Raw genomic sequence first — 24519 nt, 5'->3', positions numbered from 1 at the left:
ATAAGGGTGGTTTGATACTTTTGTACAGTACTGTATGTTGGTTTCATCATAGCTACATGTACCAAGAGAGGAAATCCAGGTTAAGGTTAAGTGAATTTCATTGGTGAAAGTTCCATGAGTCACAGAACTTTCAGCAGCATATTATGAAAATGAAAAATATTACTTGTGGTAATATATATATTTCCTATCTAGGTTTTATCTGGATTTCCGAGTACTAGGATTCAAACATAACGTCAGAGCAGAGGTCAAAAGGTAAGTAGAGAAAGTTTAGTATTTGAAACTGGACACGGCATTTCAGACTTGGTGGAAAGCCAACTCAAAAAAAGCTCAGTTCCTACAAAATAAAAGAAAAAAAGACAAAGTTTAAAAAAAAAAAAGCATATTAATATATACTACATGTAATATTTTTCATTTTCATAATATGCTGTTGAAATGACCTATGAATCATCCAAGCATAAAAAATCCATAAGAGAATGAATCAGTGATGCATCTACACACGACAAATGGCTTCTTATTTTCCCTTTTATTTATTTATTTTTTACTAGTTCTTTATCTGAATCTATGAAAAATGTCAAACATAACACAGTGTTGGTGCAACAGTATAGTATTTTTGCAGCAACAAGGTGATTCCCAAAGAGTTATTAGCCTCTCTAATAGAGGCTTGAGAGTGTCTCGCCATTGTGTGCACTGTGTCCTTACAAAATTTGAGGAAGCTGAATTAGTGGAGGGCAGAAGAGGTTACAGGCCTAAAAAACTAAGTACATCAGATGAACAGTATCTGAAAGTAATGATCTTAAGAAATAGAAAAAAATCCAGCAAAAACCTGATACAGGACCTGAGAGATGCATCTCAGCCGTCTGCTGTTCACTGAAGCCAGAAATGTGTCAGTAGAAGGGTGATTGTCAAGACATCATTCTTAAGGAAATGAAACAGGGAGAAACCCTGATGTATGCCACATTACATAAGAACTGGACTGTAAATCAGTATCAAAAGGTCTTATCGAGTGGTGAATCCAGACTTTAAATTTCTGGGTCAAATTGTTTTGTCAAAATGAATGAAGGAGGTCAGGCGAGAGGAACAACAGTGAGTATCTACAGCTATCTGTAAAACATGGTGGCAGGTCTGTCATGGGTTGGGCCTACATTTCACATACATCACATACAAAACTGATGAAAGTATGAACACGGAAAAACTACTGTCAGATTTCGATCCACCATTTATATGGAAATGATCTGATCGGCAGCTGCTTCTGCTTTATTTTTCAGCAGGACAATGACCTCAGACACACTGCCAATTCAGTAAAATTGAACTGGACTATCAGTCATGGACTGGCCTCCCCAGAGCTCGGACATCAACATTATTGAGCCAGTGCTGGATTATTTTGACAAAGAAAATAACAAAAGGCTGCCAGGATCCAAGGAAGAGCTTTGAATGTTCTCCAAGAAGCCTGGAGAACTGTTCCTGATGACTACTTAAAGAAATCAGAAGACAATTTGCCTAAGAGAGTTCAGGCTATGTTGGGATTAAAGGTAATCATACCAAATATTGACTTTCAAGCTTATATGGTGTATGGTTGCGGATGCTTCAGTAAATTGCAACACCCATTTCCCATTTTCTTAGCACTATATTTAAAACAAAACTGAAGTGGTGGCTCAAGACCTTTTGCACATTACTGCATCTGTGTCACAATATTCAAGGTTATTAATGGAACTGACATTTATCCATGTGACAACATCCCCACAGAATCTTCCCTTGGCCTCGCAAGCTGGGCTCTAAATAAAAGCAGTAAATATATTTTCTTTAGGTGTATATTACCATATGATTGTATTATCAATATCATATTATCATTTCATGTATCAAAATCCAGAAGAAATAGCACATTTTATCTCTGAAACTGCTGATTTCTGAGGCATGCTTTGTAACTGATCTTTATTCATTTCACATTTCTCTGGTGCTGCAGTGTTACCGCTAAAAAAGAAACAGCGTTTTCTATCCTATATATTGTATTCATATGTAAGCTTGCATGTTTCATTGTCCATATTCAAAATAGAAAGAAACTAGGGTGGTTCAAGACTTTTGCACAGTAGTGCAGCTTCTGTGGAAGGCAAATATTGTTTCGGGAAGCTCCCAAGTAATGGAAACAGTCAAATGTTCTTTTAATAAAGGAATAAAAAAACACTCGGAATGTGTCATCCCTGCAGTCAGAGCGAGAGCTCACAGTGACTGGTCCAGTGGGGGCCGAAACCAAAGGTCAATCTGTCTGCAGCTCCTATTATACCCCACCTCTCGTTTGTTTTTTTCTTTTTAAATCTCTCTCACTGAAAAGAAGAGTGATAAGACTGACGCGGTGACGCACTTCTACAACCCAGATGGGGTGTAGGACTTGTGAAAACGAGAGGTGTAGGGAAATTCCCCAATTGAGCCGCTTTGAGATTGATAAACCAGGGGGAAATGTTTTCTGGCACTTCACAGTCAAACCCAGTATTCGTTTTGATGTTTAGTGAATCATAATAGTGGACTGATTAATGAATCAGTGACAAGCGCAAAGAGTACCTCAAACGTATTTCGAAAATTATATTTGCTGTCTTGCCGCTTGATGAGACAGGAGAGGGTGGAAGGGGCACGGGAGCCGTGGCATTTCGGAAAGAGAATCAAATGATTTGAACCGAACAACTTGCAGTTATGGTAAAATCTCAGGCCCCTAAAGCTTTGAAGCACAGCAGCCTCAGCTCTGTGCTGCTGCTGCTATCGCTGCCAATACAGAAATATACATTCGCTTCATGAAAATCGATTATCAGCTTTTTTTGCAGATGACACCCACCTTTACACAGATGTAAATCCTATTCACCAAAGCCAAATTTACTCCTTTGAAATCTGTATCTCTGACATGAACAGATGGCCCAAAGTAACCTCCAAGGGACACAAGACAAAACCAAGATTCTAGTTATTGGTTGTGAAAGAGAAGAGAGTAAAACTGTACTTTGATTTCACCATCTTGGGACCTCACACCTCCTGAAAGTGTGTTGTATGTGACTCAGACTGAACTTAGTAGCAACATAAGATTACTGAAATAATATCACCAGATTCAGACCTGCCAAGTGTGCTTTATAACCACATTGAACTTTTCATACATGTTCAGAAAAAGTCAGTAAATCAAATACCACTCATACAAAACGTGACACCAATTTTATCATAGACTAACCTTAAGACAGTCTGCTTAATATTTCCACCAGTCAATCACCAGTGGGCCATTGGGCCAGTGGGCCATTGGTGATTGACTCATTATGAGCAAGATTACAGGAAAAGTAGAGTAAAGTTTCTTCCTGCTCGTGATCCTGTAACAAATCTCAGTATACTACAATGAAGGAGGTCTTCATTCCTGAAATGCAACTACAAGCGAGAAGCAATTTGCTAAATTAACTATAATCAAGGATGCACAGGTGTATTCATGCAGAAATGCATAAAACAGGCTTCATTCATGTGGCACACTGTTGGAATTTACAAATCACATCACAGAAGAAGGACCATAAGGCACACTTAAAATCCTTTAGTTTTCTCAAAAATCGACAGTGCGCCTTATGTATGAATTCTGGTTGTGCTTACTGACCTCGAACCGATTTTATGTGGTACACAGCGCTCACAAATCTGTCAAAAATGTTTTAGTACCACTTTGGTAAAGTACAAAGCCGCACCGATCATTAGTCAGGAGCCTCGCAGAGTGATCTGGGTCCAAAACTATGCCTGCTTCAGGTCCCAAAGTCAAATGAACACTGCAGTAGGGCTTGGCCATATCATACCGTTCACGGTAATACCGGTATAATGTTAGGCAATAATAAGAAAATGAAATATCGCGATAGAATATGGGTAAAACGTGCATGCGCAGTGCCCTTGTTTTTATACGCACATGGCGGAAAAAGCAGGGCGGCGACGGAGAATGAGAAGGGCAAAAGCGGATTGTTTAAAGCTGAACTAGAATTGGTTTGTAAAAATGGTGCAACTTCAGTGGTGTGGAACTGGTTTGTCTTTCTTCCGTCAGATACACACCAAAGCACATTTTTTGGTAGAGCATGCAAGCTTGCCGCCGTTATTACCAAACTGATTTTATGTGGTACACGGTGTTCTGACAAACCATCCTACTTTGGCAAAACATCCTACCGTAAGTAGTTTATGCACATTTCTGCTGTCACAGAGTAATTCCAGCACAAATGTAAGTAGGTATGACCGTTTTCCACTTAACTTTGTCCATCAGAGTATGCTTGTAGCTCATATTCATAAAGCCAGGACGATTTGCCACTTAATTTTACCTGTTAAAGTATGCTTGTAGGTAACATTCACAAAGGTAGCATGGTTTGGTACTTCATTTTACCCATCAGAGTATGTTTCTAGCTCTTATTAAAAAAGGTAGGACGATTTGCCACTTAATTTTAGCTGTTAAAGTATGCTTGTAGGTCACATTCACAAAGGTAGGATGGATTGCCGCATTGTGTGTGTATAACCTCTTTTTAAGTTTTGTGGAAATTATACATGGTTATGCTCAGGATATGTTGGCCAATTTCCACTGGAAATGCCTTTTGGTTAAACTGTGAGCGAGGAATTAGCATTTGCGCTGTTAAATTTTTATATAGCTTCAATGCACATAAAAAACAGCTGCTTGTTTAAGTAAAAATACATTGATGGGTTTTTTTTTTTGCACTAATAAAGTTGTGGAGATGTAAAGTATTTTGTCTCATGTCAATTATATCGTCAGTTATATCGTTATCGCAAATTTTCAAATATATATTGTGATAAATATTTTTGGCCATATTGCACTGCCCTACACTGCAGGATCACTGAGAGTTAAAAACAGTCTAAATTCTTTCATCTTTAATGAAATGATCAGCGTTGCTGCTTTACCAGGTGTAACAATTAAGTTTAACATCCAAGCATCCATGAAAACAGGATTTATTAAATTTGAATGAGTTAGAAGTTAGCAGGAAGTTAGCTCGCTAGTTACCTAAGCATGATATAGCATGTTCTGACAGATTTCTGAAAAAATTTAAACTTACAGCTCTGCTATCACTTCCAACATAAATGAAGACAGAAAACTAAACAGCAGTGACTGTTGTAGGGTTACTGAAGTTGGACTAGCTGGTATATAATGATTTGCTATGATATCACTAGCGACACAGCTATGTTAGCATAAACACACAGTGAAGCTGGAGGATGAACGCTTACTTTTTCCACTCAAAAAAAGTTAACGTGAGGGTTTCTGATGGTTAGGGATAAATGCAACCACAACGCAGGAAGCTGTAAATGGACCAAACTTGAGTCATGAGAACAAATGAATTAATCCATCCACAATACGAGATTAGTCATTAATATACTGCAACAACAGAGGAATAGAGCAGCTGCAAGAGAATTCAACATTAATGAATCAATGGTACGGAAGAGGAGAAAGCATAAAAAAATGAGTTGAGTAAAGTTTGACTTATCTGACTGTTTCGTTTCGCTTAATGCGCCTTATGTATGAAAACATTCCCATCCATCGACAGTGCACCTTATAATCCGGTGCACCTCATGGTCCGAAAAATACAATGCATGCAAAGTGTTTCTTTGCGTGCATTGTATTTGATTAAAAAAGGTATAATTCCATTTAGTTTCTTTTTGTATTTTTCACCTGGTTTTACCCAATTTGATAAAAACGATAGCTTCAAAGAAATTGCTCATTTACACAAAAAATAGAGTGTATTAGATAAAAAATGATTCAAACCATTGCAATGAACTCCCTGTAAATACCAGGTTCTAAGATTGTGGTCAATGTCATTGAATGTCGGGCTGAGGCCTAACAGGAAAAATGATAGGTGACGTCCAATAACTCTTTGGCGACATGGCTGGTTCGATTTCTCCAGATGTTACTACCTTCTTTTCAGTCTCCTCTGGTTAAATAAAAACAATGTAAACATCACTGCAAAACACTTGATAGTATTAAGTTATTTTAATATTAATCCAGTTATCAGAGGAAATAGTAGAATGATAAAAACAAGGTACCAGTTACATTGCATTTCCCTTGTATGCACTCCGTTCTGCAAACTGACCCCTGGGTCTACAGTATCTTCACATCATTTGTGACAGCAATGAGGCATCAGAATCATCCATTCAGTGTTCCCCAAACATTCACATCAAAGCAGTCCTTTTACAAAAGTACACAACTGACAAGTTGGCTTGAAAAAACTGATTTAAGATATATATATATATAGATATATATATATAGATATATATATATAGATATATATATATATATCTATATATATATATACAAATTTTTTTTTGCCCAAAGTTCAAAACATTAAGTAAAACATAGTGTGGGAAAAAAATTCTAACACAACCCACAGCAGCATCCGATTCTTTCATTATGACCCAGAATTTTGTTTACCTGAACCGTAACAGATGCTAGCCTATGTGACATGTTAATATATTTTAAATTAAACTAAAATGTATGCAACATGTTTTGACACCATCTTAAGCCACATAAAGACCCCTGCTCTCCAACACAATAGGTTGATAGATAAACATCTGGCTGCTGCGACTGAAGGATAACCCAACAAATGGTGCCATTAGCCTGGATAAAGTTAAATAAGGGACAATATCAGTAACGCTTGGTAAATAATGGCTAGCTATTAAACTCGTACATTTTCCATGGTCATAGAAACCCTAAACTGGATGCATGGGCAACGTATGGAGGTTTAAGAAAAAAAAAAAGATAACAAAGAGCTGAAGAGGCAGTTTGCAGGCACTCAAAACTTCTCTGACCTAACGAATCACATGAACCCCTTGGGGGTACCTTGGTGTAAGAGTAAAAACTGCAGAATCCCTTTCTGTACCATTGCTAATAAAAATAAAATGAAAAAGAACTGAACGGTAAAAAAAAAATTAATAAAAGAAAGAAAGATGCACACAAATAGACAAATAGCACCACAGAAAACGTGGTCTTAGTTCCCAGTTTGGTGCGACTTTGGAGCGCTACACCTTCTGTGCAAGCGGCTGCGCTCCCCGCCGACCTGACTTCATACGGCTACGTGCATACACCCGTAGGAAAAGTGCCAGGAACACTACAACGACACCAAAGCCACCTACTAAGGTAACAGTGTGACCGTAAAGGAAACACGAGAGAAGAATGGCGAAAGCCTGCCGTAAGGTCATAATGATGGTGAAGACGGCAGCACCGAACTGGCTGATAGTGTAAAAGATGAAGAGCTGACCGCATGCCGAGCACACGGACAGCAGCACGGCATGAAAGGCAAACTCGGAGTGGCGGGTCATGAAACCCAACGACTCAAAGAAGGCACCCTGCTCCAGCAGCGACCCGACTGTGAAGAGGCAGGAGAACAGGTTGACTCCGAACATCATCTGCACTGATGACATTTTGTACTTGAACAGGTTGTCCTGCCAGTTGGAGGTAAAGCTGTCGAAGACGATGTAGCCGATGAGGATGATGACCCCGCTGAAAGTGGTGACGGTGGATGGATGTTTGTCGGTTGTGCTTGAGAGCAAAAACATGCTGACGCCGACCGAGATCAGCACAGCAGTGAAGTACTCCCAGTATTCGTAGCTTTTATGGGACACGATCTTGCCCATGAGCATGACAGGAATGACTTTGGAGGCCTTGGCCAGGACTTGAGTGGGGAAACTGATGAACTTGAGGGCCTCGTACTGGCACCAACTGCTCAGGATGTTGGAGAGCGAGGCGAAGGAGTACTTGTACATGGGTGCTCCATGGCGAGGCTGCTTGAACATGACGCACCAGATGCCTGACACAGTCAGAGCAAGGATACGGTTCATGAAGACCAAGAACTGCGAGTCCTTAAATTTCTCTCCCTCCTGATCTGTAGTTGCGGCTCCGTAAGAACGAGTCATCACCCTCTCCTGGAGGACTCCCCATGTCAAATATGAAACCTAAAATAAGAAAAGAAGTTTATTCTTAACACTGAGTTAAACCGCTTTATCAAATAAGAGCGTTAAAAGAGTTATTTCAGGTGGTGTGAATTCTGACCCCAGTTTCTGCCACTGTAGTATTAAAGCAGGAATCACACTACTACTACTCAAACCCTTTACTCTTTTTACATTTAACCGTGTTACTGTCAATGGCTGAATTAAATCCATCATCTCCCCTATTTTAAACTCACTGCCTGTATATTGAAAGGAAAGCGGAAGTATTCAGGCTTTACTGAGTAAAGCTGAAGCTTTGAAGTTTTGTACACCTCGTTTTTGGAAATGTTTTGCCATTCTTGACTGCAGAGTATCTAAAGCTCTATCACAATGGAAGATGAGTGTCAGAAATTTGAGATCTCACCAGCGATGTATGTTTCTGTTTGAGAAGGGGGTTCAACTGTGCCACTCAAGAGTTATCCCAAAGCCACTCCAGTGTTGTTTTAAAGTCACTCAGACAATACTGGAGTGGGCTTACAAAGAGGAGAGCCTATCTGAGCCATCACTGGGTGAGAGGCGGGCACACCCTAAGCAGCCATCCCCGGTCACCAGTCTAATTCAACACAAGTGAAATTTATGGTCCAGCAGGTGTGGCGTGTTTGCGATCTGCTTTAATTTGAGGATGTCCGGTTTGCCTGTAGTGAGCTCTGTTATCAATGAAGGCAGAGAACAAAGTATCTAGTACGACTGGTCTGTGACGACGTTACCATCATGCCGCCTTTTTAAAAAAAATGAATTATACAACCTTCACTCCTTGAACAAATCTTGTAAAAAACTAATTTATCTGCATGGATCAGTACCTTTATTGCTGTACTGCATTGTGCTGGATGTTGCTCTAAATACAGTATCGACAAACAGTGGCATACTTCAACCTCCAAACATTGGGTCCTCAGAAATAGGACATAATGTGGTAGCATTAGCATATGCAATTAATGACTGAAGGTTTTGGGGGAGGATACCTGAAGTCCGGCAGCGCAAAAGATTAACTTTAACGCCTGTTTGAGTGTTGAACCCGAATCAGCCTCATTCCTGCTTGCTGCAGACGTGTCATCCAACAAGCTGGTCTTGGCCTCGTTTCCAAACACGCAGGTCTTTATGAGAGGAAAGCAAAACCCACTCCCTAAATAAACGTGAGAAAGACAAAAGCCCAACGAGTTTTAGATCAGCAGCTTTCGTGCATTGAAAAATAAGACAGTAAAATTCTCTCAAAACCCGAACCTGTTTCTGCATAATTGGTGCGCTTGAAATAGCTAATGAGGAGGTAGCCAGGGATGATAATGGTTGAGTATCCCAGCATGTTGACGAGAAAGCGGAAGAGCCAGACATCGTGCCAGCCATCCAGCAGCGAAGGCTCTTCTGCAGTCACAGCGGAAGGGAACAGGAGCAACACGAGTGCAGGCCAAATCCTACAGGGTGACACAAAACTACCAATCAGGCTACATAACAGAAACAATATCAATGAGAGTCTGCTGGTGATTACAGCTTATACACATAAACAAGACAGTTTACATTACTTTATATTTTAACAAGGCTGATGATAAATATTAAATGAACAATACACAAATGTTGTTTATGTCTGCTAATTTAAGCATCTAAAATTAAAGCTAATTTGTGAGCATTGCAATGGTTATTCAATTTTCACGCACTTTCATTAAAATCTATTCAATCCTCTACACGGAGTAGCGATTCTTAGCAAAAATGAAAACATGCCTGTAAAATGACATATGTGACCTTGTCCCCGAGCACAGTTTGGGTGAAGGTTTGATTAAACTGACCAATACTGTAGAAGAAAACACCATCACATTATGCATCTTCACAATATCTTTAATTAATTATCTTTCACTGATCTGTCTGTCTGTAGGTGGATCTGTCTATTTACAGATCCACCTATATGATGGAACCACTACACCCTTATTCTCCAAACTGGGTTATCAAGTCCTCAAATATCTCCCTTTCTCTGAAACTAAGGGGGATTCTGCCTTCCTTCCAGACCTGAGCTCCAAAACTATGGGGCAACTTACCACTCTCTGTGCATTTAACGCTGTAGCATCCTTTAAAAAAGCAGCTTTCTCTTGAAAATAGTTATAAACTTAACTTGCTATCTTTTAAACGCAGTTTGTAGCATGTTAAAACATTTTAAAAAATAAAATAGGGCAGTTTTTTCAGAAAACCTCCTCCAGAGCCAGAAATCCCACTTTAAAATTTTTTTCCAAGCTAATAACATAATAATAAAGCATCAAGCATAGTGTAGTCTGGTTGTGGCTACAGCATGAGAGCACTGGATGATGAAATGAGCTGATAGAATCAGTTAAAACAACCAACTTGTTAACTGAGCCGTGACGACATCAGATGTGCTTCATCACCCATTCCCACAAACAGCTTAAGTGTTACTAATGACTAAAGGACACCTGTGGTGAAACTCAGGCTTCCTGTGAAAAGGTGTGTTCCTTGCCGACAACAGCACTGAGATGTATCCCATTTGGAGTGAGGCAGGGCCTCCTCCTGTGGGGGCCTGTGAGCCCGGCTAACACAGAGCCTCTTTGTGTTGGGACTCTGCAGCGCCCTGGTCAGCCAATAGCCTACTGCAGGGAGACCTGGGCCCTGAACAAGAAGCTTATTACATGAAGGAATGCACTGCACCAGACAAGCCATCCTACATGCTGCTACGCCATAGACACACAAACAGAGAAAATGAGCACTTGTTTAGATTGACGTGTGCACATATATGCACCACTAAAACTGGAGCAACAGGTCTTCATTACAATAACGCAACTGTTTCTCCCAAGTTGCTAAAAAAAAAAGGCTGGTGGGGTAGATGTAGAAAGTGTAGAGTGGAAAAACACCAATACTTGTACCAGTATTAGGTATTTTTCCATAGGTGTTGGAACCATTTATTAATGAACGTTTAATGAATGCACACTGTTCGATAACTCGTGGGTTAGTTGCAGTAAATTGACTTGGATATGAAACATATTTCAACATATTTGCCTGCAGACAGACACGCCCACTATCAAACAGCCGTAGACTGTACAGAAAAAGCGGACTCTCTCTCTCACTCGCTATAAAACTAAATTAACCTATTTTTGGTAAAGGCTGGCAAACGAAAGGGTGTTTAGGTCGGACCGTTAGTTGCTAAATTAGTGTAAGCTAATAGCAGTTCCGTAGGCTGCTTACAGCTTCAAAATTCTGCACCCGTAAGGCTGCATCACAGAAAGGTTCACCGTGAGCTGAATGAGCCCATACCTCAAACTCATCTTCAGCGTGACACATTTTCCCAGTTAGCTACACTTCTGTCTGAAAAAATATTACCTCCGTGAGAAAGAAGGCATTTTCCCTGCACTCCGTGGCCGACACCCGGCGTAGCACACACGCCGACAGACTCAAGCGTCCCCGCTGTGACACACCATGAAGCCCCGTGGGTCCGCCAGGTGAAAAATGACTAAAAAATGAGATACTGTTTTCTTTCAGGCTAGTCGCCTTTAGATCACAGGTCTTCGACTTTTCCTCAATAGCCGATGTGTTCACTTTAGCAGGAAAAGCCACCTCCTCTTTACTCAGCAGCATCACCACAGGATGCTGGCGAAGGATAACGGCGCCCTCCCGGCGGCCCTGACCCCTGTCGGTGTGGAGGAGGAACTGCAGAGGGCTATGACGTGTAGAGACAGCAGGGCACTGAGTGGGCCCACCATAGCCCTGTGATCATCAACTATTGTGATTGGAATGCCATGAATTTTCACCATGGTGATCTTTTGTCCAGTATATCTACCATCTCTCCAGCGCACATGTCCAAACCATCTGAGCCTCGCCTCTCTTTGTCTCCAAAAGGCCCAACCTAAGCTGTCAGTCTGATCTACTCATTTTTAATCCTCTCCATCCTGGTTACGCCCATCTTCAGCTCTGCCACTTCCAGCTCAGCCTTCTTTTTATCAGTGCTGCTGTCTACATCATCGTCTTGTAAACTTTCATACTATTGCTGCTGACACTTATCCTGAGCCAATCCTCAGCCCTGACACTCATTTACACTCACTCCACCTTGCTTGCACTCTCTCCTGCACTTCTCTTGTGCATTGTCCTTTGCTTTGGATGGTTAACTCCATAAGTAATTAAACTCACTTCCACACTCTTGCCTTTCCTTCTCTCTCGCTGCCTCTTAACATGCTTTCTCCCTCTCCTCTTTGGCCAACAGTAGCACAAGGGGAAGATTAAAATGTAAAGATACGGGTCTTTACTTTGATGCCAGTGCTTCCCACTGCTCAGTGTCAGAAAATCTTCATAGTCTAAACTTTTAAGCGGTTGTTGTGTTTCTTAATTTGGCTTTTTTCCCCCTGCTCATAGAGATGACTGTCTGGATGACATTCCTTATTTTTATTGATATGTAAGTAAATACAAATAAATGCAAAAGCAGCAAACAGATCTTCTCTTCTTTACATGTAATGACTCATTTCTCCCGTTTCTTGGAAACATGAAGCATCGCATATAAGATGTGACATACTGTTTTTATATGTATATATAAGAAAAAAAAGATTAAAATGTAAAGATATATATAGTTTTTGAAGAGTTTCAGTACAAAAGACAGTAAACAAGGCCCAGACAACCAAGACATCCACTCTATGCATCTCTGAAGAAGGTTAAGCTGTGCTGGAAAGCCTTATGCATGAGGCATTTCAAATGAATCCTACTTCATAAACACGTGCACAGTACAGCACTTCCTTCATGCCAGTGAGTGAGCATCTGAATAGGCTGCTGTCATTGTTGCTGATAAACACATCTGAGCTGCTTCTTCAACGACGCCACAGTGCCTGCCGTACCCCTGACTCACTTCTAAAACAGGTCACCAGTAAGGAATTCCGTTTGTTTTGACGCAGGGGAATGTGTGCCCTCGTTCCACTACACCTCAGTAGTAATTCCTCCAATGTTTGTCTCGTCTTTGTTTCCTTCTGACTGCAAAAGTGAAGAGAGACATTCTGTCATAAAACAAATTCAATACAGCAGCTAATCATTAACTAAACCAAGATATTACAGCGAAACCGTATTTCAAGATATCACATAATAGCAGCTGATATATTTATCTGAATAATATCCCACGTAGGCTATGTTGCGCCTTTCACTGACCACAGCCTGAAGGTGGATGTCTGCAAGAATGGAAATTCTGGCATTCCATTAGAAAGAAATGTTATTTCCAGGAGTATTAGTCAGACCTGATGAGATAATTGACCTGCTGAGTGTATTACGCATACTATCATCATAGATGTTGATTGAGAAGGATCGCACAGAGCGGAATACATGACTTGAAAACACCATTTTTAAAACCTTTTGCAGCACTAGCATGCTCTTTACTGTACATAACACAACAGTATCAGTTTTCCAGGTTACACTTGAATGGGGAAGTAGACTGGTATAGTTTCATAACTCTGTTCTAGCTACTGACCACAGAGGTTTGTCGGTTTGGTAGCTGTTGCCACAAGTTTTGTTTGTGCACATGTGATAATGAAAGATGAGAAAATCCTATAAAATTAACTGTTATATTCAATATAAAACTTAAGTTGTGCTTTGCAACCGTACAGCTAATTTGACCAGGAAATAGATAAAGACAAATCTGCTGCTACTGCTTCTGCTGTCATGTTTACCTGGTCAAAGGAAAGTAATTTTGTAATTGCCAGGTAGTTATTTAGGACAATATACCTGTATGAACATGAAGTGAACCTGTTCTGCAGTGGGTATGTGTTTATAATAGAAATCCAACCAACTGGAATTTCCACAGTTCCACCGGTCATTGTACTGTAGGTCCCACAAGGAAGAAGCCACTTACAGGAAAACAAAAATAAACCGTGTTTCCAGTCAGCTGATTTTTTGTAGTTAGGAGCATTCCTGTACAACATAACATTTAATCATCTCACCTTTACTTTCATTTAAGTGGAAGCTAAAATATATCTGCATCACCTGTCTCTGTGCGTATTTGAAACACCTTGTTTTGAAGCTTTCAACAACTTGGAATTGCACATGTAAGACCATTGGTAAACCGTGTCAGGCTTGTGCACGTGCACACATTAGATAGAGATGCATGCTTGAGTAAGATAGGACACCCTCTTTCAATTCTACGGTTTTACATATGAGGGGATTAAAAAAATCCAGTTTTTAATCAGGTTTTAAATTAGGTAAACAGCCTCAGATGAACAGCAACACGTGGCATACTGGCAGCATGTGAAAAATTCGGTATTCGGTATTCCCCATGATTCCATAGCTTGTAGAAGCATTTTTGTTTCTATTTCACTATCACCCACTCACATCGTTACGGAGAAATTTTGCCTCTCCCTTTTTACAACGCTGCCTCAGGAGGTCTGTGGGGATTTGTTTAGGCCCCGCCTAGGCATTTGGCAGGTTCAGGTCTGGACTTTGACTCAGCCATTGCACTCCCTTGATTCTTTTCTGTTGTCGATTTGCTGCTGCGCTTGAGATCATTGTCCTGAATAAGCTTTAACCGCTGAACAGATGGTGTCACGTTGGGCTCTAGAATACTTTGGTAAACAGAGGATTTTACAGGTGACTCAGTGAGTGCAAAACAAACTCAAATCATGACTCCTCCACCACTGTGCTTGACAGTTGGTCTGCACACTTGTGAAGAAATGGCTGTATAATCCTTCCCAGATTTGTCATCCTCTGTCATCATGTTAACACACACCCTAACGTTTCAGAGCAGCAAACTACCAAAGCTTCTATTTTCATAGAGGTGCTTACACTTGCCCGTGCTCAGTTAAAGTTTACTTGATTGGCTGCTGTTTATCTATTTAGTTCCTAAAGAAGTCAGACTTAGTTTTTCACACATAAATAATGAAACCGTGCCACGTTTTGTAGTTTATCTAAGCTGTATTCAGCTAATTTTAAGATCTGATTATTTTTTTTAATTATGTGCTGATATGTAAAACCTTCAAAATTAAACACGTCCTTTTCCATGACTGTTTTTGCAATTAGAAAAGACACAACATTCATGAATTTCCTGTCTTTTTATTACAAAATAAATGAACTCTTAACTAGACAGGCCAGTGTAATTACACAGAGAACAGTTTCTGCTGATGAAAGCTAGGTTGAGATAAATAGTTTCACTATTTCAAGCAAAAAACAAAAAAAAAAAAACAACTACAAATCAAAAAGATCAAGCTGCATTTCCTGTTATATACATTACATTTTTAACCACTTGTCACTTTTTTTTTTTTTAAGCAAAAGCAGAGATGAGAATAGTTTGTTTTTGCAGGATTTACATTTTTTTAATATCTGTTCACACGTCTGATTGCATTCTTCCAAAAATCTCTTTTATGCACTACAGTGAAAGGCCACATTTTCAGAGTTAAAAACAAAATTAAAAAATAAAATTAAAATTTACTTCAATTTCAATGCAAAGTCACTGATAAAGTTTGAGAAACTGAAACTATGCATTTTGCATACTCCATTTGTAGCCACTGAAACCAGGTCAAAATGATAAAGAGGTAGATTTTTTTGTGGGCACTGAACAGGTTTAGAGACAGTCTGGTACTCACAGTGAGGTGGGGTTTTACAGCTGAGTACAACCATCTCCAGAGGCATGCGGAAAGAAGCAAAATAACCAAGCTTGTAAAATCTTTCAATTAAGCGGTACTACTCTGTTTAATCAGAGCGAAGTGAGATTTATACTGTGCACATACTTGTCTAAGCATATGTATACTAATCAACAATGTTAGCTCAAAATATAGTTTTTAAATTTTTTTTAAAATGAGCTGCAGTGAGGCTCCAGACAATTAGAGGACTGTTGTTCAGCCCGTGACTCAGCTCAAAACTTCACGCCAACCAACGACCTTCCAGAGATCTGGATGTCATCAAAAGGAAATAGAGCCAGAATCTGAAAGACAAGAACAAGAAGCAGGTCAAACTTTACTGATCCTTAAATAATGATCAGAAAAAATACCAGAGGACAGCATTTATACAAGCGCTGCCGTACAGATGACTTATCCCTTATCTAAATGTCTTTCTAGGAAACCCAGAACTAAGCAGAGCATTTAGAGCACAAGAGGTCAAAATTGAAACCATGAATAGTGTTTGTCTGTGAGCTTCATACAAACTGGAGTAAAATAAATGAAAACAAATGAACCAAATCCACTTCTGCTGTGACTACTCTGCTTTTTAAAAGAGTACCAGGTCCTCTGCTTGTATGCTTTGGTAGGTTATTCTGAACTGGTAGCTTAGTGATGTTCAGGGTAAACCCAGCCTGACATGATGTTGATGTCAAGACTCTGTAGGGGCTATAACATCTGTTGCAGATGGGATGGCCCCACCAAATGTTTGTTTTAAAATGTGCACCAATATTTGGGGGGGAGGGGGGGGGGGGGGGGTCGTTGAGTGCCAAACCAAACAGTGTGCAGTTGAGTTAGTGCACAGTTACCACTGAAAGTCTGCAAAACATACATATTGCTGGTTTTGTTTTGTGGGGTTTTTTTTGTTTTTTTTAAACAGGATTTAATGGGTGAAAAATAAAAGACAGTCTTATTATTTAAAATATGTACAGCAGTGCATTTCAACCCTTAATATTTGCTTACGTCATCATTGCCGTCAGCCAAATCCAACGCCGTCTCGTCCTCCATGTTTCGCAGCATTTTGTCGGCGCCATTCTGACAGAGGATGGTGGCGATGGTGGCGTCCTGTCTCCCCACCGCAAGATGCAGGGGTGTGCAGCCGTTAAACATTGCAGCGTCCACATTGGCTCGGCTGCCGAGCAGCAGCTTCACAGACGTGATGTCATGCAGCTCCACAGCGAGGTGAAGAGGTGTTTTGCCGCTGGTTCCTTCCTACGAGGGGAGTGGACGGAGAAAAGCGATGAGAAATTCCACAAAAAGGGCAGAAATTCATTATGAAATTTAAACAGTTTCACAGTTTTCTTTTTGCAATTCCACATTCTTGAAATCAGCTAGTAAAAAGGTCAAAGTACATTCTAATTAGAATAATGAATAATTCAATACATCGGACGTGAGGCAGACTGATATGTTAGGCCAGTGATTTAAACTAAGAGGAATGTCTGGGGTGGTTTTGGGACTGCCACGTTCCCTACCATCAATAGAAAGTTAAGAGCGGTCGGCTAGTCTGACCTAATCATATCTCAAATCTAATTATGTCTCACTGAATCCTGCAGGAAGCCCCGAGCTCAGCTCATATCACTATCAGCATTGCACAGGTGCAACTGATTTATGATAGGAACACAACATAAGGTCCCAATGTGGTAAACACAGTTTAAACAGGACGTATGTGATTATAAATGCAGATATATGACTGGATTAAACAAGTACGGAAAGCCCTCTTAGGGGAAAAAAATAAATGAAGATTGCAGCTTTGCTTCCACAAAAACAAACTCTTCATCCGGTCCTTCAACCTTTTCCTTTTCAGTGCTATGAGTGGAAGTCTGCAAGTGGAGCTGCACTGTTTGTAATCATTTCAGGCTGAATTACACGAGTGAGAGGTTACAGACTAACCTGTATATTCAGATCTGCGCCCTTTTTGATCAGGAGCTTCATAATTTCATGTTGCCTGTTCAGTGCAGCCAAGTGAAGACAGCCAAGACCTGAAATGACAAATGTTGTCTGAAATCTGCAACGGGGAGCTCACTTTTAGGTCAAACAGTTTTTACAAACTTCAAGCAGAATACAGACCAACACTGTATCGATACAACACAAAACATGTTCTACATCAGTGCTAAATGTGGGCGTTATTTCTTCTGCTGTCCAAGAAAATCCTCATGTATCTTTTAGGAGGATATCAGGGAAAGACAAGCTAGTTAAATAAAAAAAAAAACTTTTGACTTTAATGCATAAAAACTCGCATAAACAGATTTCGTAGCAGCCATGACTGTTTTCCCCTCACCTCTCCAGTTCTGGGTCTCGAGGACCGGAGCCAACTTGCTGGGAGAAACGTCTTTGGTCATCTCGGTTGCACACTCTAACTGCCCGTGCTGGCAGGCCACGTGGAGCGCCGTGTTCCCGTCCTGGTCCTGCAGCTCTATGCTGACCTGTTTCTCCATCAGACTCTGCACCACCTCTCTCAGGTTTAGGTAGGTGGCGAGGTGCAAAGGGCTCTGAGGAACAAAACAAAAACTTTACCTGTGTGTCTCTGGTTAAAATAAACAAAAACACGTCAGAAGTTCATATTTAAGTTGAGATGTTAAATAATCTACTAAAATGTTGAGTTGATATTAAGCAAAGACACAAAAAAAAAATACTAGCTGTCCATTGATTCATCAAACATACTGACAATAACAGGTTGATGGTGGTCTTATATATTTCTTCACCTGTTGTCCTTATACCCTGTCACTTCTCCTTCACAGCTGCAGCTTCCCTGTATTTCCAAGAATGCTCTTATCCTCATTTCTAACTCCTCATTATTATTTTTGGACTCTAGTAGAGTAGCTTAGCATGAATGATGATTCTGAGCGTTAGAGTAATCCAAAGCTTCACTAAAATTTCAGCTCATTGAGATTACCGACCTCATTATACTAAACTTTTGACATGTTTAATGTGAACACCCATTACTGAAGTGGTATAAATATGAGAGGAAATAGGTAAAAGTCTAATAGTTCCCTTTGAAAATCCCCAGAGCGCAGGCCGTACCTGCTGCATTCAGGTACAAGTGAGGAAAAGAGAAAACCCTTTCCGAGAAATTGAGTTTTATCTTTAATCCACAACAAGTGATGCAGTTACTCTGCACTGTGGTTTACTGAGACTGCTGTAGGTGTAGAGCAGTAAATGTGTTTTGCATTTTTTTTTTTATCAGAATTTTGCTGCGAGACTGTACTCACAGGACCACGTGTTAAAATATGGCAAAAATCCCTAATCCATTTGTTTTCCTTTTCCTTCAGAAATAAAGATGCATTTTTATTTTAACCCCCCTGGGTTGTAAACAAATTTCTTCTTGGTAATGTGTCCAAATGTGAAATCTTAGAATGACTACTAAGAGGAAATTAGGAAACCAAAAGAGCCCAGCACAGAGCTAACTGAGTCACTACATGAAGTGCTGAGTCTCAACTTCACATGTTTCCTTTTGACAGTTCTGCAAGTTCAAGTTAAGTCTCTGGTCGGACTTCTTGAAGGACTGGAACAACTCCTCCACCCACATCCACACAAGGATACACTCCACAGCTCCCTGTGGTTCTATTTCTACATGAAGTAGAGGAGGGGAGTTTCCATTCAAAGTCCCTTATGAGTTAACACTGGAACCACCCACAGTGACGTCCCCGAGTGAGGACGGACTGCAAATAAAGAGGAACAAGAGTTCTCTGGAAGTACAGAGATATAAATAAAGCCACCGCTTCCACAATCAAGGTGCAGATGAGGAAGTATTTGTGGATTAAAAAATTCCAGCAGAAGCAACTTGTAGGACCTGTTGCACCTACCTGATATAAATTATTTTGGATGTCCAGGACTTCTGTTGGGAATATCTGTATCAACTCCTTAGCAAGTGGTGATATTTCGTGGATAATTGCTAAGTGCAGGATTCTACGGGAGTGAGAAAGAAAAAGAGAAGATGAACATTAACCGTTACGCCTGGAAAAATCTGCAGCCCTACTTTATCTCAAATTGAGCAACTTACTCCCCCCTTAAAAAGAAAAGAAAAGAAAAAAAAGCAGCGCTCTGAATTTCAACAAATGTTGCCTAACAATTTTCCTCGGTATTCATTTCAAGAGACTACCTCGAAATGTAACACTTAGTGGGCTGAATGGCAAGACTGAGTCGTTGGGGTATTGAGCATAGGGGTGGGTTTTTATAATCGATTTATCGATTAAAATCGATTCTGGCTTGGATTACGTAAAATCGATTCATTAAAATCCTGAATCGATTTTTTTAATATAAATTTATTTTGCCCGAAATGCCAGAATCTCAGGTGAAATCTCACAAAATTTCAACAACCACCAAACAGCTAAAACAGTAAATGAGAGCAGGAACACGGATTCTGCACAAAGACTTAAACACACAGCGCAGCCCGCGGATCAGAATCAGTTAGATGTCGAATTTCTCACAGTCGGGTCTGAAAGCCGACAGCCCGCTGATTCTGATCTGTCCGCGGGTCTGCGCTTTGTGTTCACGCCCTTTATGCCCTGATTCTAAAGCTGTTAGTTTGATGTCTCTCCAAACAATATTGACCGAACCAGCAGCAAAAGAGGATCCAAACTACGCTTCACAAAAACATCGTCATGTATTCACTCTTACTTTTACTGTTTTGCTTCGACCACGATGCACAGCTCTCTGTCTCTCTCTCTCTCTCTCTCTCCCCCCCTCTCTCTCTGTATGGTTTTCTGCATTATTCGCTTGCTTGTTACGCACAAGTCTACCGTTGTTTACAGCGCTATCGGCCGACTTTTTTTTTTTTTCTGTTTTATATACTTCCGAAAAGAAAACCTAATTTCTGCCGTTCAATGCTGAACAAATTTAAACTTTTTAAAATTATGCAAAATGCAAAATGCTTAGCCGTGTCTCTAATAAAACCGCTGTAACTTCAGAGGTAATGTTCATATGTTGATTAATGGTTTTCTTTCGTTTTTGATGTACTGCAGAATATTTTTATAAAATCCCAGGCCAGGAAAAATCACCTTCATGTGTTTCTGTGTTTTATCTTCAGCTACTTTGACACAAAGGCATCTGCTGTGATGCTCACACCTTTGATAAAGTCTTGCGTGTGTCAGCTTCCTTTTTATAGATACAAAAATATGTAAACGTACTAATCTGAATTATAATATTTCTGACTGTCAAAATTTCCCATATTCAAATCTAAGTGAATCGAATCGAATCGAATTAAATCGAATCGTGGATCGAATCGATTCTGGACCTTGTGAATCGGAATTGAATCGATTCTAAAAATCAGTGACGATACCCAGCCCTAATTGAGCAATACAAGAAAATTCTAGACAGCGCAGCAAGGTGCTGGTGGTTTAAAAAAAAAAAAAAAAAATCTAACATCGGTAAGCAGATATAATCGCACAGGCTTCAGTTTAAACGCTTACAGCAAAAGACAAAACAAAAAGCACACCACCCAAAAAAACAAACAAACAAAAAAAAACACAGTGGGAAGTTGTAGCAAACAAATGTGTGCGCAAAGCAGGAAATGGAACTGAGCATTAGTGCTTAATTTAGACTCAACAGCAACACAGCGAGGACCCCATCTGGAAAAGGGATCTTAACAGATTAAAATCAAAGTTTGAGGCTTCAAGTTCTTTAAACTCGCTGCCGAGTCCAAATTCTGCGGACGTCAGGTTTTATCTTACGGGCTTGAAGCATTGATGTTTTACTGCTGCACGATTCGCCGCAGCAGTTACTTCTCTGTCAGTTTAGCAGCGAGACGTTCTGCTTTCAGAGTAAATGTCATTTAACCCAACGCTGGACGCCGCGGGCTGCTTCAGACGCAGACAGAGTGGGATCAAAAGTTCCCACGACGTCTCGCTGTACACTCAGCTTTGAACACTTACAGTGCCACATGTCTAATTATACAAAGTAGTAAACAACGCGGCATTTATCGATTTGTTAAATGGTAAATGTGCTTACTTTCTTTCAAAAGACCCACACCAAAAGGGGGGGGGGGGGGGGGGATTCAGTTTTATTTAGTCACAAATTTAAAATATCAGTGTTTCAAAAACTAATGTGCAGCGGTAGCAATAATACAGCTGCTTTTTTTAAAGTGATCAGTTATTGAAATCTATAAGGATTAATCACGCAACTGAACTTTTTGTTTGCAGCTACTGACACTGAGAAACAAAGAAAAAAAAAGAGATAAAGTACCTGCATAAGGTTTATTTTAAAAAGGTGACAATATTTTACGCTTATTTTTGTCACAAAACAAGGGGAAAAAGCATTTCTTGTAGTTAAGCATATAAGTTGGCTTTTTTCCCACTGAATTAAACATCTTTGGGCTGTTTGAGAAGAAGCAATGAGGAAACAGATGTGGGGCATTTCTCACTGTTAGTAAATTAGGAAGGCTGCAGGTGACGAAGTGCATGGTTCCTTGTGCATTTCTAGGAATGTAAAATTCCCAAAAACTGTAGAGAAAATGAAAATAAATGTAAAAAGCAGCTTGTGAGTGTTAATCCATCGCTCGAGTACCCCAGTAATGGTTAAGATGAGAGGATACTGCACGAGAAGCTACATTACATTTTTGTGATGCTTAAATGTCAGCTACGTCTGCAGACTGATGGAGCTGCACTGACATAAACCTGTCAGCAAATGTCTTTGTGTGAAAGGGACTTCCTGGTTTGAGTAAGACTTGAATGAATAAGAACTTAAAAAAAAAAATCCCACAGGGGAAAATTAGTGTTTGCATGATTCTGTCAGTCGAAGCAATGCACTGTGGTGTGTTTCAGGTGTTTTTTTTTTTCCCTCCACCAGGTATCTATAGTTAGGGTGTGAGAATGAAACCATGTGGCCCCAACAATCAGCAAGCGGAAATGAAAAGAGGTCAGAGACACAACAACACTTGTGCAGTGTGATGTGACTACATCAGGATCACACCGGCTGGTCGTGGCTGCAGGATTCATTAAATCGGTCTGCTGGTTGATGACGCTGCAACTCTAGATGAGTGGGTCACATAAGAAACAAGAAGGTCTGCATGGGCTGATAAGGTTGTGTGTGTGTGGAGGTTGAGGTGTTTAGATTGTGTGCAAAAGTTTCACTGACTCAAATTGAGAAATGAAGAGCAGCGAAAAGCCGCTCAGTCGCAAATGATTTTTTAGCTGTCTGGAAGAAGGAAGGGGGAAGAAAGTTAAAAAAAAAAAAAAAAAAAAAAAAAAAAGCAAGGGGGAAAGAAAGAAGCCTGTGAGGAATGAAAACATGCGTACACACTGTCCTGTCCTGATCAACAAGTTTCTTGGATGAAAAGCGGGCCACACAGCTACCTCACAGCATGTGCTTTGTCTGTGCTGCATGGGGGAAGTCCAGACCTATCTGTTTCACTTCTGTTTTCTGACTGAGAGTCGACAACTCAATGGAGACCGGTCACATATGCGACAAGGACAAAGTTCATTATAAAAGTCTGCAGTATCACACTCTTATGAAATCCCCTTTAAAACCTATATCGCCATGGGAAAAACTGTGCCTGAAATTTAATGTGATTTACAGACTCCAGCTGCAGTAGAAATGCCATTCATGAGGATTTTAAGTTCATCAGCTTACAGCAGTCTTAAAAAAAAAAAAGAAGAAGAAAAAAAAAAGTGAGAAGCTACTACCCTGCTCAAAATTAAACCAGCAACTATTCTGGTAACCTTTAAATTATTCTGTGCAATATTTAGAGAAAATACACAAAAAGATCTCGAATTACAGGTCATCAATTATAAAAAATATATATACTTTTTTTCTTGTTTTAAATAATTTTGAATCGTACATTGTCTAATAAATCCCCATCACTACATATCAGGCAGTGATCCAATTAAAACTAATGTGGTGGCCTTAATGTAAAAATCACTAGATAATGGAAATGATAATCATAAAGAGCTTGTGCAAACTAATTGTAGGATATTGCCAACCATATCAACTAAGGATAAAAATCACGGGTGCCAAAAAAGCTGGTAAAACCTCTAAGAGAGAAACAGTTAAAATGCAAAAAGGTTTGTATTCACCCACCAGTGTGCAGCAGCATTCCTTTCAGCAAATATTCTAGCAAGCTGAGCAAGAATTTTTAATTTTTGATGGAAATTAAATGAATAACAATTAAAAACCTACGTGTCTCCATCCTCTGTAATAGTTGTAAGCAAGTTCTCCTCCTGCTCCTGCTCCTGCTCAGAGAGTTCAGAGCTCTGTACTTGCTGGTTGCTGCTGGAAATCGTGCAGCCCTCCACTATATCCGACAGGCTCTCTACCGTGAGAGACGAGGAACCGTAGGCTGAGTCCAGCCATTCCTCCCCGCCGGAGAACTTGTCCCTCGGCCCGCTGAGGTCATTGCTCGGCCCCCGGGGCTCCTCCGACTTCACTATGGAGCGGTACGACTCGATGCCTGAGTCTGTGCGGTTATCCTCCGGCAAGTGTTCTTTAGTACAGTCATGGCTCGCCATGGTAGTGCTGCTGTGGTGATGATGATGGTGGCCTCTCTGGGTTTCCCCCTCCCGCCTTCCCCGAGGATTTAAAGGCTTCCTGCGGGCGCTGTAGCCACTCGGTGCTCGGTGATGTGACCGGACAGCCCGGTGACACCTGTGATAACCGCCGCACCGTCTTCGTGAAACCAGAGGAACGAGCCGCTGCGTATCATGCCATTAACCGACAACACTATGCCCTCTGTGTAGGAAGAGGCGTTCACTTTTTACCGATTTAACGCGTTTTAAAAAGTTTCGAAAACATGGTGTATCGGGTTTAAAACGAGTGAAACGAGACACTAACGACTACCCGTCGACTAAATATCCGGTAAATGCGTGAGCTCCAGGCGGAGAGCATATGAGCAATGAAAGGCGAGAAGGGGAAGAGCTGACATGTGAAAGGCAAAGCTGTTTTTGTCACGCGGGGGAATCCCCAGTGGCGTGATCGAACTCACACACACAGTATGTTCCCTCGCGAACACGCGCGCGCAGAA

The 24519-nt window shown here is 40.5% G+C and overlaps 2 protein-coding genes across 3 annotated transcripts; both read right to left on the bottom strand.

Moving 5' to 3' along the window:
- Positions 1–5959: 5959 nt before the first annotated feature.
- slc35b2 (solute carrier family 35 member B2) lies at positions 5960–15586 on the bottom strand. Of its 2 annotated transcripts, XM_035908419.2 has the most exons (5): positions 15498–15586; positions 12785–12906; positions 9184–9371; positions 8925–9085; positions 5960–7932 (listed from the first exon to the last, which is right to left on the bottom strand). In XM_035908419.2, exons 3-5 carry the CDS (start codon positions 9260–9262, stop codon positions 7000–7002), a joined length of 1173 nt encoding a protein of 390 aa, XP_035764312.1. In that variant the 5' UTR covers positions 9263–9371; positions 12785–12906; positions 15498–15586; the 3' UTR covers positions 5960–6999. The 2 variants fall into 2 exon arrangements, with proteins under 2 accessions (XP_035764312.1, XP_006792654.1); XM_006792591.3 differs by lacking the exons at positions 12785–12906; positions 15498–15586 and adding an exon at positions 11275–11558.
- On the bottom strand, positions 14952–24519 carry nfkbie (nuclear factor of kappa light polypeptide gene enhancer in B-cells inhibitor, epsilon). Its single transcript, XM_006792592.2, has 6 exons — positions 23679–24519; positions 19370–19472; positions 17845–18055; positions 17457–17545; positions 16530–16778; positions 14952–15835 (listed from the first exon to the last, which is right to left on the bottom strand). Exons 1-6 carry the CDS (start codon positions 24005–24007, stop codon positions 15767–15769), a joined length of 1050 nt encoding a protein of 349 aa, XP_006792655.2. The 5' UTR covers positions 24008–24519; the 3' UTR covers positions 14952–15766.

This window comes from Neolamprologus brichardi, chromosome 15 (genome assembly GCF_056152115.1).
Source record: "Neolamprologus brichardi isolate AB-2024 chromosome 15, ASM5615211v1, whole genome shotgun sequence".
Taxonomy (NCBI): Eukaryota; Metazoa; Chordata; class Actinopteri; order Cichliformes; family Cichlidae; genus Neolamprologus; species Neolamprologus brichardi.
The sequence above is the reverse complement of the archived record's forward strand: the minus strand, read 5'-3'. Positions and strand labels throughout refer to the sequence as shown.